At 40.2% G+C, this 17,739-nt stretch overlaps 1 protein-coding gene across 3 annotated transcripts in view; it reads right to left on the reverse strand.

The window, feature by feature from the left end:
- Nucleotides 1–17,739, reverse strand: part of TAFA4 (TAFA chemokine like family member 4) — a 163,301-nt gene that overhangs the window by 4,744 nt on the left and 140,818 nt on the right. For 2 of the 3 annotated variants that reach the window (XM_041762975.1, XM_041762977.1), the window contains exons 4-5: nt 14,856–15,011; nt 5,202–5,285 (exon numbers count right to left, since the gene is read on the reverse strand). In XM_041762975.1, the coding sequence (XP_041618909.1) occupies nt 5,202–5,285; nt 14,856–15,011 (240 nt within the window). Of the gene's footprint in view, nt 1–5,160; nt 5,286–14,855; nt 15,012–17,739 lie in introns of all 3 variants that reach the window. The other variant, XM_041762978.1, reaches the window with a different exon arrangement.

Genomic DNA, 17,739 nt, shown 5'->3' on the forward strand with positions numbered 1-17,739 from the left:
CAGCGTGTCTGGCCTCTACCCCAAGATGCCTGTATAACTCCCCGCCATCCCCACCCTGTGGCAACTAAAAATGTCCCCTGGATGCTCTAAAGACATAGCTCTTCACCCTTAGATATTGAAAAAATAACTTCTTGAAATTCAATATGATTTACTTCCACTTCTGAAAAAAAAAGCAGCCCCAGCCAATGGTTCACTTTGGTCCTAAACAACACTGTGCAGTTGTGAGGAGCTTTAATATGAACTACTCAAATGTAAAGGAAAACTGAGCCAGGATGACAGAGAGTTCTAATTCTCCATGACAACTAGTAGCTGAATACTCTCTGGGGACACTAAAAACTGTAGAGGCAGACTAAACTTATGGCCACCTTTTCAAAACTGGAAAAGACAGGAGGACTGGCTAGGAAATGGTCTCCCCTCATTGACATATCTTCATCTAAGTCTGTTAATATCTCGACTGCTCACTCTTTTCATATTTGCATTTAAATGGAAAATAAAATTCTGACATAGGTGGCTTACTGCAGGATTATCTTCTTTTTTTTTCAGCTTTTCCATGTTTTCATGTTGCTGGCAATGAACTGTTTAAGGAAAATGCAAATTCTTTTGTAATATAGTTAATACCCCATCTAGGGCTGCAATGGTTTTACCTCTGTAGGACCTCTGTTGCATTTGTGGTATAAGGTTGGTGTCTATTTTAAGAAAAAGACACAGCTTCTTAGGGTACTAAGCTCTTCCCAGAAGCCAGTCACACCTCCACAACTGAATTTATTCTATGCTCATAAGATCTATAAAAGACATAAAATGTTTTATGCAGTTCAAGTTACAATGACTTGGATTAATAAAGGAAGCAGTTTTACTACTTCGAGATTATTCTCAAGTGGCCTATCACTAAAAAAAAAAAAAAAAAAAGGAAAAGAAAAAGAAAAAAAACAGCTAAGTATCATTATGGCTTAGGGAACTGTATTGTGTTTCTACAACTTTTAGAAGTGCCAAATGAAATGTCACTACCGTTGAGGATTTAGCTAGAGCAAACTTATATTCCCAGCACACAGAGCCGAAATGCCCCTAAAGGTTTGCTTCCTGCAAATGCTCTTCGTTACTGCACATAAATAGAGAGGGAGCTGCTCCAGCAAGAGACTACTTAGACACATTCTTTTCCGGAACACAGTTGGCTTGTGTTCATGGTCTTGTTTTATATTTATATCTAACAATCAATACAAGTATAATCTTCCAAATGTTATTTCTTAGTCTACAAGAAATTGGATAAAAGGAAATTTTTATCATTAATGGATGTAGGACCCCAGTTCATTGGCAGCTCCAAGATTTTTATTCAGGAAGGAGATAGGGGGGAAAAAGGCTGAAAGGGGCCAATAGGGAAAGGAGAGTAGAATTACTTTAAAGCAGAGTTTGCTTAGCAAGCACACTTGGGTTTACACAGATTGGAAGTTAATTTGGAGTAGCTTAGAAGCAGAGCTGATAGAAATGATGATAGTGTTAACCTCCTTCCTCCATGAACAAAGGAGGAACTCCACAAGCTTCCAGTGCTCTGGGTATAAAAGCATACAGTAGGCACACCTTAGAGATTCTGGAGGTTTGAGTTCAGACCACCCTGGTAAAGCAAGTAATGCCATAAAGCAAATATCACAATAAAATGAATATCACAATAAAGCATGCCAAATTAATTCTTCGTTTCCCAGTACATATAATAGTAATGTTTACACTGTACTGTAGTCTGTTAAATGTTCAATAGCATTTTGTCTAGAAAACAAAACAAAAAAACCAATGTATGTGTCCTTATTTAAAAATACTTTATCTTAAAAAATACCTTGTTTTAAAAAAAAAAAGCTAGCCATCACCTGAGCTTCCAGCCCGTCATCATCTTTTTCCTGGTAGAGGGTCTTGCCTCGATGTTGACAGCTGCTGACTGATCAGGATGGCAGTTGCTGCAGGCTGGGGTGGCTGTGGCAATTTCTTCTAACAAGACCATCTAGCCTGCCAAACTGACTGACTCTTGCTTTCATGAACAATTTCTCTCTAGCATGCCATGCTGTTGATAGCATTTTCCTCACAGAACTTCTTTCAAAGTGGGAGGCAATCCTCTCCAATCCTGCTGCTGCTTATCAACTAGGTTGATGGAATATTCTAAATCATTGGTTGTCATGTCAATGATCTTCATAGCATCTGCAAACTAGAGTAAATGCCATCTCAAGAAACCACTTTCTTTGCTCATCCATGAGAAGCACCTCCTCATCTATTATGGTTTCGCATGTGAGTGTAGACATTCAGTGCCATGTTCAGGTTCCGCTTCTAATTCTAGTTCTGTTATTTCCACCACATCTCCAGTTACTTCCTCCACTGAAGCCCTGAACCCCTCAGAGTTATCCTTAAGTATTGAAAACAACTTCTTCCAAATTCCTATTAGCTTTGACCTCTTCCCCTTGTTCTTAATGGTATCTAGAATGCCCAGATCCATCACAGGGATCATTATCTCCATGACAGCTATAGCCTTACAAAATGCACTATTTAAATAATAAGAATTGAAAGTCAAAATGACATCCATTCTGCAGCCCATGGATCAAGGAATCATGTTAGCAGGCATAAAAACGTTAATCAACATTTGTCTCCATCAGAGCCCTTGGGTGACTAGGTGCATTGTCACTGGGTGGTGATATTTTGAAAGGACTCCCTTTACAAGCAGTAACTCAACAGTGGGTCTTAAATATTCAGTAAACCAAGTTGTAATCAGATATATTGTCATCTAGGCTTTGTTTGTTGCGTTTCTAGAGACAGAGTAGATTTAGTCTAATTCTTAAGGACTCTAGGATTTCCGAATGAGCACTGTCTGCAGCCTAAGACCAACAGGTGCATGAGCCCCTACAAGAGTCAGCCTTTGAAGCTTTGATGCCAGACACTGACTTCTCTCTACCTATGAAAGTCACGGAGGGTGTCTTCTTCCAATAGAAGGCTGTTTTGTCTAAAATGAAAATCTGCTGTTTGGAGTAACCAATTTCTTTATCTTAGCTAGAACTTCTAGATAACCTGCTGCAGTTTCCATATCAGCACTTGCACTTTATGGGCATAACTTCTCTGTTAAACCCCATGAACCAATATCTGCTAAATTCAAACTTTTCTTTTGAGAAAAGAATTAGGGCCATGTGCAGGATCAGGTTCTAGTTAAGGGAATGTTATGGCTGAACTGATCTTTTATCCAGATCACTAAAACTTTCTCCATATGGGCTTTAATGCTGTCTCCCTTTCTTATATTTGTGTGCTCACAGGAGTGCTTTTTAAAATTTCCTTCATGGGTTCTTCCTTTGTATTCACAGCTTGGTTAATCATTTGGTGCAAGAGGCCAGGATTTGGTCTACCTTGACTTTTGACAAGGCATCCTGACTAAGCTTAATCATTTCTAGCTTTTGACTTAAAGTGAGAAACGTGATTATTCCTTTCCCTGGAACACTTAGAGGGCCAAGTAGGTTTATTAACTGGCCTAATTTCAATATTGTTGTTGTCTTGGGGAATAAGGAGGCCTAAGGAGAGGAAGAGAGGCAGGGGAACAGAACACATACATTTGCAGACTTTGCTTTCTTACAGGGCTGGCACACTAAAATTATAACAGTACCCTAAACATCACTGATAACCATTAACAAATAATTAAAAAGGTTTTAAATATTCCAAAAATTACCAAAATGTGACACAGAGACACTAAGTAAGCCAATGCAAATGATGCCAATAGACTTGCTGGACTCAGGTTGCCACAAACCTTCAGGTTATTAAAAAAAAAAAATAGCCTGTACAAAGCACAATAAAATGAGATATTCTTCATCAGGTCATTAATCTTAGTCATCTTTATATTACTTACAAAAAGTTTACAACTAATGTGAAATAGTTTTGAGTTTGAAATTATGATTTCTAACTAGCTAAGGAATTAGCTGACTTACTCTATCACTGACAAATTTGAGGTCAGCTCAAATTTATATTTGCAGTTTTTTATAAAATGTTCTCTTTTGTTCTAAATGTAATTTTTTATTATATTATAATGACCTTGTTTATTACTTTCCATTTGAAAGTTACTGAGTCTATCAAAGTCACTGCAAACATGGTCCCTGACTTCACAGGCCTCTTCCCAGGGAGAAAGCTCTAGGATACGAAGCACCTCAGGACACCCTTCTGTGTAAAGCAGAAGCAGCGTAAATGCTCAAAGATACAGGAGACCTGAATCCACTCGGTGAAGGACTCCAAAGACATAATGGCTCCAGAGGAAAGAAAGGAGGGAGGCCCATTCCATGAAGAACACCTTTCTTGGCAACCACTAAGGCACATGGGAAGAGGTACCAAGAGAAGGCTGAAACAGGGGGGGGAAAAAAAAGAATGAAGGGAGGTGACTTGCCTGGTTATTTATAAAGAGCCAGATAGGCAAAGCTAGTGGAGCAAGATAAACTTGGTTAGAAGATCTCCATTTCACAAAAGTGATTGTGGTCAGCGTGTGGAGAATGGCCTGAAGAGGGCCATGGTGAATGTGAGGCAGCCACTCAGTCCTCCAGGGGGGACCCAGTGGGGATGGGCCCCCTGGCGTCAGGATGCTGACACAGGGCTCAAGAAGGGAGTTGGGAAGGACAATCCCAAAACCCAGTAATAGACTAGACGTGGGGGGGTAAGGAAGAGAGATTTCTGGCTCAAGAACCGGAAGGACAGAGGTGTCCTTCTGAGCCCGGGAGACCTGGACAGAAGATCTCTGGGGGAGGCAACTCCTGACTTTGGACGACTCTGAATTTGGGACCCCAACTACTAAAACTCCTCACAGGAAGGGAGCATGCCTCCTTCAGCGAATCCTCTGCGTGTGGCATCTGTTTCGACACACTGGCCTGTCGACGCTGAGCCCTTAATTTGAAATTGGGCCCTCGAAGGAGCTGCGATGCACTCGGTGCCCTGCCTAAAACCACAGGTGCATCCCCCAGACCACGCCGCTCTGCAAAATCGGACATAACGGGGGCCACTTAGGATATGGGCTGTTCAACGGGCCAGAGTAATAGCATGGCACTGCCCGAGCAGGTTTACAGACAGAAAATAACGTCGTGGTGCCGGGATACAATGAAGAGGGAACCCCGCTTAGGTAATCATCTGTGGAGGTTGTAAGGGAGAATTGTGTTTGTCTATACTTGCCTTTGTAGTTTTGACTTTATTGCCACTGCTACAGGACCAACCTGAGTAATCTGGCAGCACCTTGCAATCCTCTCCTTCCAAGCAAGGATTCATGTGACACCACCATTTCTGAATCACGATGGAAGCTGTAAAACAAAGGCCAAATGATGTTCGTGATACCATTTCTTCCTCCAACTAGGGACAACATAAAGCTCATATACGGATCGATATATTGACTTCAAAGATTGTTAATGAGAACTATTTCACTGTAAGTAAATTTAAAGAATGGCTTCAGCCATACACTCCAGAAAACAGTAAGACGCCAAGCTTTGCAGCATGCCTGGGTATGACTTTGGCACTGCTACTTTTTTTTTTTCAATGACCTTTGACTAGTTATTTAACTCTTCTTGGCCTCAGTTTCTTTATCTACAAAATGAGGATAAAAACAGAACCTCACCACAGATGTCAAGAGGATAAAGCTAATCCATATCAAAGTCTTGGCTAACCAGGGGCCAATCACTAGGTTGTCAGAAAGGTTAGCTATTGTTGTGATCATCATTTTGTAGGCTCCAATGGTGGATGCTGGCACTGCAAAGTTGTTATATTTGATGCTCTTCGTTGCCAAGGGCACAGACTAAAAGTAGTAAATGTTTCCATCACAGAGGTGTTCATCTCTCCATCCCATTCCAACCAAGTGGTGAGTAAACCCTTGAACTCACCAACTGGAAGCCAAATGAGGTGGAAGAGCGTGGCACTCCCTCACAGGCTCACATTTTAGACTCGTGATCTCACCTGTGAATTCCCTTTCCTCCTTACTCCATCATCTCGGCTGCCACCAGCCTATAAGATGAGGAAACAGAAAATTCTCTGGGTTTGGAGGCAGATGAAGAGAAGTTAAGGGAACCATCAACTTGGCTGGGTATTCCTACAAAGGACAAAAGGGATTGTAATTCACTGTTTATGGTGAGCCCAGCCAGTGGACTGGTAGAGGTCAGAGATCTGAGGCTGCAGGTGGGGTGTGTGGATTAAGGGGGAAGGGTCATTGGGCCCTGTTTTTCTGGTGAAACAGTAGCACTTTGGTATAAAAAAAAAATATATGCCAATGGATTTGACTCAAAATACCCTTGCCTGGGAAGTCTGAAACTCAATTTCAAGCAACTCTTGAGAATTCCTAATAGCTGTTTTCTTGAGGGTCAGGCACCCTGCTAAATGTATTTCCTGCATTTTATAGAGAAGAAAAAACTGAGGCCCTTGGACAGAGGCATTCTTTCTAATTCTAGAGCCCCTTCATCTGCCATTAAATTCATCTCTCTCCCTCACACCAGAGATCTGTAGTAGAAACAACCAGAGGTAGAGAGGCAGTGACAAAAGTAGGAAACATAGCAAGCTCGCATTAAAAACTCTTCTCCCTACCAGGCATATGCAATACCGCATGATTAGGGCACCAGACCATTTCACTCTCAGTGGAAGTGGCTAGACATTGTGTCTATTCCACATGAAAACCACCATTTCTGATTCTGGCCAAATACTGTGCTACTACCCAATTACAGTCCCATCAAAACCACTAATATATAAATGAAGAATTGTGATCTAGAAGAACCGTAAGCTATTTAAGTCAGAAGGTGCCAACACTGAGCAAGGAATATAGCTAAATGGGCTATTTATTTTGTCAGAGAGTGCCACTGAACTTTAGTGGATGGCTGGAGACAGTGTGGTCTGAGAAAGCCATATTCTTTTCAGTCGCAAATATTTTAAACAAATTCACCTTAAAACTGTATGGAGCTTTGTTATTTTTAAAGCCCTTTTACATACTGTTCCTCTTTCAATTATCCCAACCACCTTCAGAATCAGGAAGGGGTGGCAGATGGCCAGAAAGGAAAACAACTGTAAAAGAGAGTGAGTAAAATGAGGGAGGAGGTACTAGAATCTAGACTTCCTCCTCTGTCTCTGCAAGTCTTTCTACTGTACCACAACTTATAATAATAGTTTAGATTAACATATGCTATTTAGAGTTTGACCAGATTCAAAGTTCTGACCAGTCATTCATTATCTTCTGAATACCTTAGGCTGATCCCAAGTAGATATAAAGACAAATAAGAGATGGTTCCCAGCCCTCGATTTAAAATTCCATCTGCAGGATTGCAAAAGTTATATAAATGTTGACAGAGCTTAGTTATATTTACACAGAGTTACAGCTGAATTTAAAATACTTTTTTTTTTTTACCTTTAAAATAGTTCTCTTAGGCAGATTCTCTGCCACTCAGCAGTGGGAACCTATGTACTCCTGACAGGGGCTGGGGCTACATGGAAGATTCTGCAGAAGCGCAGAGGACAAGTGATCTGTTGAAGTGTGAGTGCGCGGTGTGTTGGGACGGGGAGTGGCCTGCCTGGAAGCCGGAAGACCCATGTGGCTCAGTGAGGGGTCAGCAAAGCAGCACAAGACACCCTGCTGAGCAAGGTGATCTGAGAAGCAAGCTTCGGGGGCTCTCAAGGCCAACTCCAGATTAGACTTGATTCCCCAAGCAGCAGGGAGCCATGGAAAGCTTCTGCACAAGGGCGTACCATAAACCAGGGGAACCTGTGTGCCTAGAACAGCTGGTCTGGCAGGTGATAATACACAGTTGGGGGCAGAAAAGCGTCTGAAAGAGACCACTTGAAATATTAAGGTGAGAAATCTGGGAATAAATTCCCTACAGAGGAAATAATCTGATTCATTCTATGTCAGCTTCTCAGTAGAGAAATGCAAGTCCTTACTGGCTTCCAGTATGGAAGGGTCCCAAGATATTTCTGGGACCCCCAGTATGGGGTCCCAAGATAATTCTGATGCCAAATCTCGAAAAAGGAGCGTGAGGGGGGAAAAAGATGGATTCAGGCATTTGTCACAGAAAACTATGCCAATTCTTAACTACAGAAAAATAAAATGTTTTCACAGTATTTTGTTTAAGGCTTTAAATTTATTTAAGCAAAAGAAGAAAGCACGTATGATCAAGCTCTTGTGAAATTATCATTTTTCTTTCATTTAACTGGGAAATATGGAGTGATTCTTCTGAAGACAGATATTATAGGTTCCTTAAAACAGTAACCTGCCCTGAAATGTAAAATATTTCTATTTGCCAAAAAAAAAATCATTTTTCATATCTAGTGAAGAATGACACTGGAAAGAAGGTCTCTCCAAGTGTTAGAAACTTACTTACTTAACAGCAAATGTTCCATCAGAAAAGAAAGTCTTAATGAGAGCCACCATAGTAGCCACAATAAAAGTTTCAAATTCCTTTATGCATTAAAGACTGACTAAGGACCTTGCAGCTAAGGTGAGAAGGTGAGAACCAATCGAGGGTTTCACCCACCAGTGCATAAGGTGATTAAATAGCCCCGGAGTTCAAGCTTCGAGTGCCTACTGAGCTAGGCTTTGAGCTGAGACAAAGGACCCAGAAGTAGGATTTTATTAAAATAACTCTTGAGAACATCTGCCCACTTAACTGAGCCTTGTCTCCATAGGAAAATAAGTTTGTAGGAGGTATCTATTTTATCCTGTTACAAAATACCATAATATACATGAGATGAGAAAGTGTCTTGTCACTTCTATTTTTAAAATAAAAATTCTTTAGAAAGCCTCATGCCTTTCTGACTTGGGAAAATACAAAACATCCCTATCTTCAAGCTGCCAACCTGTAATGAATTTCTAGTTTTATGCAGAAAGGAAGGGGAAAAAAAATAGTGAAGCTCTGGTTTTATGGTAGTGACTTGTGTTTTCTGTAATGTTGTTTTCTAGGTGAAAATGTAATGGGACCAATTAGCTATCTTGTTCCTGGTGCATTTTCTGTTCTCTCTGTTGTATAAAATAGATGGAGATTTTTTTTTCTATCCCTTGTCCCAATTAAATATTACTCCATGAAATAAAACACAATGTGTATTCATATAGCTATTTCTATAAACCCACTTTCGAGTAAGACTAACAAATAAACAGGCTCACTTCTTGGGAGCTGGTCTTTCATTTTTTGATTCAGTTTAGTTGCATTTACAGAGTTAAGGCTTTTCTAAAGAAAAGTGTATTTTTACACCGAAACTACAGACAGAAAGATGAAGAACACATCTTCCTAGAATATATATACTGTCTTAAAAATGGAAACAATCACAAAAAATATGCTCTGAGATTTTAATATACTTTAGCTGTTTTGCTCTTAATGTTATTTCAAGATGCTCTTTGCAAATTAACAAATGGCTTAAAGTTAATAAACCTTTCTTTAATGTTAACTTTAAATATAGGCAGGGGAAAAGACCTGCTAATTTATATTTTGTGATTTCAAGAAAATAAGCCATTCCACCCTGACCCAGGTAACATGGCAGAAAGCAGTCCCAAGAACATGATTTTTTGCTAAAGGATTCTTACTTGTTCACACACTTCACACATAACAAGGTATTGTTATTTCCACAAAGTATACAGAGTACTGAGTGAGCCTGTGGATAGATATGTACAGAATGATCTTCTGTGATCTAGGTTTGTCTTCTCCACAAAGTGTGAGCTCACAGAAATACAACCCTGTCAGGCCCTGACCTACCTGAAAGTCAGAGTTTCTTGACCTTAGCACATTAGGGGCTTGCTAATTCCTGATGTATATACTGCACACTCTAATACAGTGACCAGCATCCCAGGCCTCTAGCCACGAGATGCCAGTAGCACCCCCTCTCCCAATATAACAACCCGAAATGGCTCCAGACATCATCAAATGTCCCTCAGAGTGGCCCAAATCACCCCTGGGTAAGAAACATTGATCTATGGTCATGGAGATATACTCAGCCCAAAATGAGAGGCTGAGCTAGTTCAGCAGACCTCGTAATCCTTACTACAGAGTAAACACAATGCCAGCTCTATTCCTTATATGCCCTCCTGGAGCCTGCACTGTGGGCAATCCTACAAGTCAAAAATTTGCATATTCTCTCTCTGAATCTCGTTTTCTCTGGCTCAGTCTCACTACTCTCGCTCCCACACACAAATCCTGGCTACTCCACGGCTCACCCAGAAGCCTATGCTGACAACCTACCTGACCTGTCAAATTCAGAGATCACATTTTTCCTTTTCAGCAATTGTAGGGTATTTGATAAGACCTTTGCTCACTTAATACCCTTTCTTACTGGCATATTCTCTTTCATCCACTCTCCCAGAATGCAGGAATTACATCCTCAAGTTTGAGCTGATGGAAAATTTCTAACAGTGAAGGCTCTGGAGGAGTCTCCAGCCTCATCTTCGACCACTTCAGATCCCGACCGAGACATTTCTAATTCCCACAGTTGCCCCCACTCATTCTCACACGCTTTACCCGACTACCACTTGGTTCCCTCCTGCCTGGTAAAACCAGACCCAATGGTTCTCATAGGATATCATCCCTGACCTCTTCTCTGCTCTCTCTTCCTGTACCTTCATTTCCTAGAGTTCTTTTTTGGAAAGTAGGACCTGAGGCTAATTAGCATCCTATTCCCCAGCATCTACAACATTCCAGGCACAATGCACTGAATTAAAACTCAATGAACCAACATATGCAAAAGGTGCCTGTCCTTTCATCTCCCCCAGTGCTTTGGTAAAGTACATCTTTCTGTCATTCACCCGACCACCACAGGGAAAAGCTCAAAAAACCGCTTGTTCTTTTAAGTGGCACAGAGAACATACCCAATTATACAACTTTGTAAAGCTGCATCTTGAAGACAGACTCCCTACCTCATCACACGGCCTGTGAAACCACGTAAGTTGTCTGCAGTACACACAGGAACCCTCAACCCTAACCAAGTGGCTTCCAACATCTCAGAAAACAAATTCAACCATCATCAAAAGAAAACAAATGGTTTCAAAAAGCAGCTGCCTCCCATTCCTCAGCCTTTATCAGCCTTTTTTAAACCCAATAGTTAGAAAGCAGTCACTCTAACAAAATAAATGAAGCCTTGTCGTACTACACATTTATCTCCTTTTATCATAAACCATTCAGCATTATCTCTGAAGAGTAGTATTTTGATAAATGTGTAGAATACAGTTCATGTCATTAAACAGCCTTGTATCTATACCAGTCGAAGATTTGAAAGGGAACATGGTTACCAGCTACACAGTTGTCTGTTTTAGGACCCTAGTAACCATGGCTTTAATCAAGTAATGCCCCGCCCCTCCTCCCAAATCCAAAATGTAGTATTGAAATGTGGCTGTACTCCACAAGAAGATTTTATAAGTTAATTATAACGAAAAACAAAACAAAAAAACAGCTTATTTTTCTCCCTTTTTAACTAATAAAAACTATGATTTTTATAGAAAAGCAATGAAAACACTAGATAAGCATCTCTGCTGTGGATTAGCAGAAATGCATAAGTATATGCCACTTTCTGTGCTAACATTAATTAGTGCCCTGCTCCAATGTCTTCTTGCCTTTGTTTTAATTTAAATGTAAATTTAAGTGAATTTTATATTTTAGATCCTCTCCACATTCTTATTGACAAATAAGATAACAGGAACATAGCAGGAGAGACTAGGTCTTTCCATAAGCCAACTAGCAGCATGATACTGCATAATTATTGTGGGATAAAGATTATTATGGGATAAAGCTAAAAAGCCCTAATGGAAACATTCAGATAAGGAATAGAAGATCAGTGGGATAGGAAAGCACACATCATAACTAGAGTCTAAACTACAACTTCCTAGACCTCCTCTGTGACTTCGGCCCAATAAACATTTATTAGACACCTACTGTTTGCCAGGCTAAGTGCAGGGAATACAATTATTAAGATACAATCACAATCTTATCCTTCAGAGTTTGGGTATTCTCTGGCTGCAAATGTAGTACTCATAAGTTACATACATATAGGAAGCTGATCCTGCACTGTTCAACAGGGAAGCTTAGTCACAGGTTCCCACTTAAATCTAAATGCATGCCAGTCACACCTCCAATGCTCAATAGCCACGTGCTTAGTGGTTACCAATCATACTGGACATGTGTGCATCAACACACAGCTAAGAGATATACAGAAAGAATATGTACATCATCACAGAACCTTCCACTCACAGACTCGGCTCAGACGCCAAATTATTGACCTCTACCACTTACTGATCCTGTAACACTGAGGAAATCATTTAGTTAGCCTATGAGTCTGTCTTGTCTCAGACATAACTGCAATGTCCTTCAGTAAAGGAATGGCTAAACAAATTATAGCCTATCCATACAGTGGAATGGTATGGAGCAATTAAAAATAAACAATAGGTCACTATGTACTAGCACACAAAGATCTCCACAACTTAATATTGATAGGTTGGATTAAGAAATATTCAATGTGATACCATTTGGGTAAAACACATTCATACTGAAATGTGCCATATTTTCTGGAGACCTATCTTAAATACACAAATATACGGAAAAAAAAAGTATTGACATTTTTGTAGTTATTCTGACAGTGGTGCACAAAGGGGATTTGGCCCATATAATAAATGTATACAAAAATTAAAAACAAGCTACAGGAGAGTAAGGTATTAATATCTTCTTTACTAAGAGAAAGATACTAAATATAATTGTCATGCCATCTCTATGCTTTCCAGATACCGAAAGAAGTGCTCTGAGATAAATGTGTAAGACTTTTTAGATCTAAAGATTTGATGCTGGATACAGTATGTCATAATTCATAAGTTCTTGAAGTTTAAAATCTATAGAGCAAGGAAACACAGTTGTTACCACTAATTTGAAAACAATCTGTGATTACTGAATACGAATCGGTTCTCTACCACGCTCAAAGTCATTCATGCACCAGCCAGTGCGAGGGAGGAAGGGAGGGTGGGGCATTAAGAGAAATGAGAGATCTAGTTCCCATCCTCAAGCAACCTCCAGACTAATGGGAAGGCACACACTCAAAAAGATCTTAAAACAGAATGGATACATGCCATGACCTGGAAGTACAGGGAGATACATGAGCATACAGCAGCTATGGAAGGAAAGTTGCAATCAAGTAGACAAAATGTGTGTTGTGGGGAAGAAGGCAATGATTCAGGCAAAAGACATAGGAGAAGTGCAGAGATAAAAGGGAACATAAAGGAGCCCACTTGGACGTCGGGAGTGTAGCTGAAAGAGGAGGGAGACAGAGTCAGACTATGCAAAGCTTAATAAGCCATGGTAAAGAATTTGGATTTTATTTTAAAGACAGTGGGAAGTCACTGAAGTGTGGTTTTTAAATACGAGAGTGTCATGATGAGTTCTGCTTTTGTAGAAGGCTGCAGGGTAGAAAATGAGAGACAGGAGTAGTAAGGTTGGCAAAATGTAATGTGAGCCCCTAGACAGCAGGTGGCCGTGGCACAGAGAATCTTGAGACAGACCAAGGAGGCAAAATAGGTACAGTTTGGATTCAGTTGATGGAGAAAATAAACATGCTGAACTGTCTCAGTGGGAAAGATAGGAACTTAGCAAATTTCTTTTAAATATCTTTTTTTTTTCAAATGTTAAAGATGTTCATCTTCTTTTATAGATCCACAATCCTTTATCTGTTATACCCAAATCCCAAATGCTCAGAAAATGGACGGGAGTTCTATACGATGGGTGCAAAACCTGATTTGAATTAACATGAGCTTCTTCACCTTGCCCTATCTCATTCTGCAAGAATATTCTACATATTTCACTATAGGAATACTAGCATCTGTGACAATAGCATACAACTGGAAAAGACATTAGGTTTGTTAGGGAATAGATGCTGTACATACTAGGCTACCTTTAAAAAATCTGAATTCGGCAATGCATTCGGCCCCCAGGGTTTCTGTGAGGAAGTATAAATGGTAAGTTGGCCATATTCACTTTCCAGCTTTAACTAGTGACCATCAGACCATAAATTTGTGCCTGTGTTTGATTAGGGAGGCGGGATATGGGTCAGTCGATTATTATTCTTGATTGTGCAATTCTGGAGTTAAAAATGTATATGTGTATTTTAACGGCTGACCTTGAGACATGCATCAAATAAGACTGGGAGCATTCATTTTCAGGAGTTTTCATGCCACTGTAGAGAAACTGCTACAGGGCTTAACCTCATGTACCCGTTCCCCTGGGGATTGATAACTTATTTCTAACAAGGTGTGTGCTAGAAGAAGCCAAGGGCATCAAAAGGAATCCATCTCAGGCCTCTACCTACAACCCATCAACATTCATTCATTCAAAAAAAAATCCTTTGGCACAGTACTCGGCTTGGGGTTTTGGAGACCACAAATAAATGACATGTGATCCCCAAACTATTCTCAGGGAAATTGCTCCAAAGAAGATGTTTTATAAATGCTTGCTAAAATAGCAAATTAGATATAAAGAGAATATTAATCTGTAACCTTAAAAAAGGTGAGAAAAATAAGCAGCTAATCGCTTTTGAGCTGAGAGCTTGAAATCAGGGAGGAAAAGTGTATCTAGGGAAGCAACTGCTTTGATGGATAAGTTTTGGAGAGACAGCCGGGGAAGAAAAAAAAAAAAAAAAGAATCAAAGCATATCTTCCTGATTGTCTAGTAATAGAACTCCCCATTGGGACCCCTTGAGAAATATCATTAATAACTTACCTTATTCACTAAGCAGTGCGCGGAGTTACAATGATGTTCGCTTTTGGAACAACACTAACCCAGAAGCAGCCTAGTTTTCTTTGAGTTGCAAAGACAGTAAAGCAAGGAGGTTCTTGGTAGTTTGAGGTACTTTTGCAATATTAAAGAAACTGACCAGAAAAGTCTCACCTTCAACACAAGAAGGCTGAGCCCGAGTTGTGCCAGCAACCTGTCCTGGGAAGCAGGAGCACTTGACTGTTTGTGACCGCTCTTCTATGCGGTTCTTGTTACAGCACCTGTGCACAGCGACCACCTCACAGGTCCCTTGCTTGATTTGGTGGTGACCTGGGATAAAGGGGGAAAGAAACAGACGCAGTATTGTTAGGAAAAAATGAAGCTACCAAGTATGTGAACAATGCCATGACTACATCTTCCAGCTTCTTGTACCATGCCTAGGAATCTCTGTAACTTTTTGTTTAGATGTAATTTCATACACACACACACACACACACACACACATATGTATGTGTGTATATAAAGATGTTAAGAATAGTGCAAAAAATTCCTGTGATCCTGTGTTAGACAGAAATTCAGCCTCCAGGACCTTTAACCCCTGGCATCACACCCACAGCTACGTTATGTGACTTATATGGCAAAAGAGATTTTGTGGATATAATTTAAATCACTAACTGGTTAATTTTAAGAAAAAGAAATTATCCTGGATTGTCCAGATCGAGCTAATGTGCTCACATGAGCTCTTAAAAGCAGAGAAATGGAGCAGAAGGAAAAGTCAGATTGAAAACATGGGGGTGGGGGGGACAGGCACCTGGGTGACTCAGTGGTTGAGCATCTGCCTTTGGCTCCGGTAGTGATCCCAGAGTCCCGGGACTGAGTCCTACATCAAGGAGCCTGCTTCTCTCTCTGCCTGTGTTCCTGCCTCTCTCTGTGTCTCTCATGAATAAATAAGTAAAATCTTAAAAGAAAACAAAACATGAGAAGGACTTGAAACACCCTGCTGGCTTAAAGATAGAGGAGTCAGAAGGCAAGGAAATGGGGACTTCAGTCCTACAACCACAAGAAACCAAGTTCAGCCAACAAAATGAATACAGGTTGAAGCAGATTCTTTCCCAGGCCCTCCGTAAAAGAATACAGGCCTGCTGACACCTTGATTTTAACCCAGAGGTCAGATGCTGAGCAGAGAATCCAGTCAAACTGTGCCAGACTTCTGACCTACAGAAACAAGCCACTATATTTGCAGTTATATTTGCAGTGATTTGTCACAGTAGCAATAGCATCTTTTACCCAGATTCACTATTGTTAACATGTGACCCTATTTGTCTTGTCATTCACTCTCTTTCATGTATCTTTCTGAGCCATTCAAGAGTAACTTGCAGACATGATATCCCTTGACCCTTTGGTAACACTTCAGTGGGTATTTCCTAAGATCAAAAGCATTCTCCTACATAATTATCAAAATCAGGACATTTAACACTGATACAATGCTATTATATAAGGCTATTACATAATCTGCAGGTTTGCCAGTTGTCCTAATAATGTCCTTTATAGACATTATTCCCCTTTTTTCAAGATTCAACTCAAGGACCCATGTTGTATTTCATTGTCACATTTCTTTAGCCTTCTTTAATCAGAAAGCATTTTTCAGCCTTTATCCTTCTTGACATTTTTAAAAAATACATGCCAGTTATTTTGTAGAATGTCTGTTAGTGGGTCCAACGGCCCTGGTCAAGTCTTCAAACACTCCAACCCCAGCCAACTGCTGAACTGCAATCTGACAACCCTGAAGCAGGACCACCCAGCGAAGAAATTCCCAAATTTCTGATGCTGACAAACTGTGTGAAGTAATATATGTTGATGGTTTTAAGCTTCTAATAAGGTTTGGGCCAATTTGTTACACAGCAATAGATAACTAATAAACCAAATCTGGCTCTATCAGGATTGAAGAGACTTACCTCTGCTCTGATAAAAATTATGTAAACAAGATTGTGCAGGCAATGTTTAGAAATTATTAATAAAATACAATGTGGGGCACCTGTGTGGCTCGGTCAGTTAAACATCTGCCTTTGGCTCAGGTCAGGATCTCAAGGTCCCATAAAGTATTAGGATCCTGCTAGTAGGGAATCTGCTTCTCCCTCTCACTCTCCCTCTGCACTCGCTCTCTCTCTCAAATCTTAATAAAATAAAATCTTAAATAAAATTCTCTCATCTTAATAAATCTTAAATAAATAAAAATAAAACACAACCTTTTGAAGCACCCCTGAGCACCCTCAATTTTCACATACACTATTTACAAATAAATATCTCATCTACTCATTAAAACAGGTTTCCCCAAAGATTCCCAGGGGCTAATACTTTGCTTGGTTTCTGTTGTTTGTTGCATGTACTTCAAATCACAAAACTAGCTTAAAAAATCTGAATTATGGAATATTTTCATCGATAAATCGAGCCCTCCCACAAAACCACCTCTGTATTCTGAAAATTTTCTAGCCCTTTCTTTGCATACTGTATTAAAATGTGGGTGGGAGCAAGATTCAATTACTGGCAAGAACAAACAGTAAGGCAAAGTTTCATTTGTGAAAACACATAAAAGCAGGGAACCAGTACCCAGAGAATCAAACCACCGTCATGAGAGAAAGTTTTCAATCTCCTACAGAAGAAAGCATAAAGTGATTAGAACTATAACCCTAAATAAATGTACACAGAGTGCTGATTTCCCATAGGTAGTTGCATACAGTTGTAAAAACTAAATAAAAATGAATTGTAATTACAATGTTGGGAAAGTAATACAGGCATTTGGTGCTGAGTAAGCAGAGCGACGAGGACTGGGAAGAGTTCAGCAGGAGACCATGTCTCTGATTTACAGTTGTAGGTGAGCACCTTCAGGTCAAACGTCCCCTAAATGACTAGCCATGGAGGAGAGGGCCACAGTGAATTCATCCTCAGTCCTCCAACAGCACCTTCCCCTCCCTGTTGGCCACTGTCACAGTTTGCCCAGTGGCCACAATGAAGGACCACAGGCTGGGCAGCTTAAACAGCAGATCAAGGTGCCAGCCAA

The sequence above is a fragment of the Vulpes lagopus genome, chromosome 7, assembly GCF_018345385.1.
Source record: "Vulpes lagopus strain Blue_001 chromosome 7, ASM1834538v1, whole genome shotgun sequence".
NCBI lineage: Eukaryota > Metazoa > Chordata > Mammalia > Carnivora > Canidae > Vulpes > Vulpes lagopus.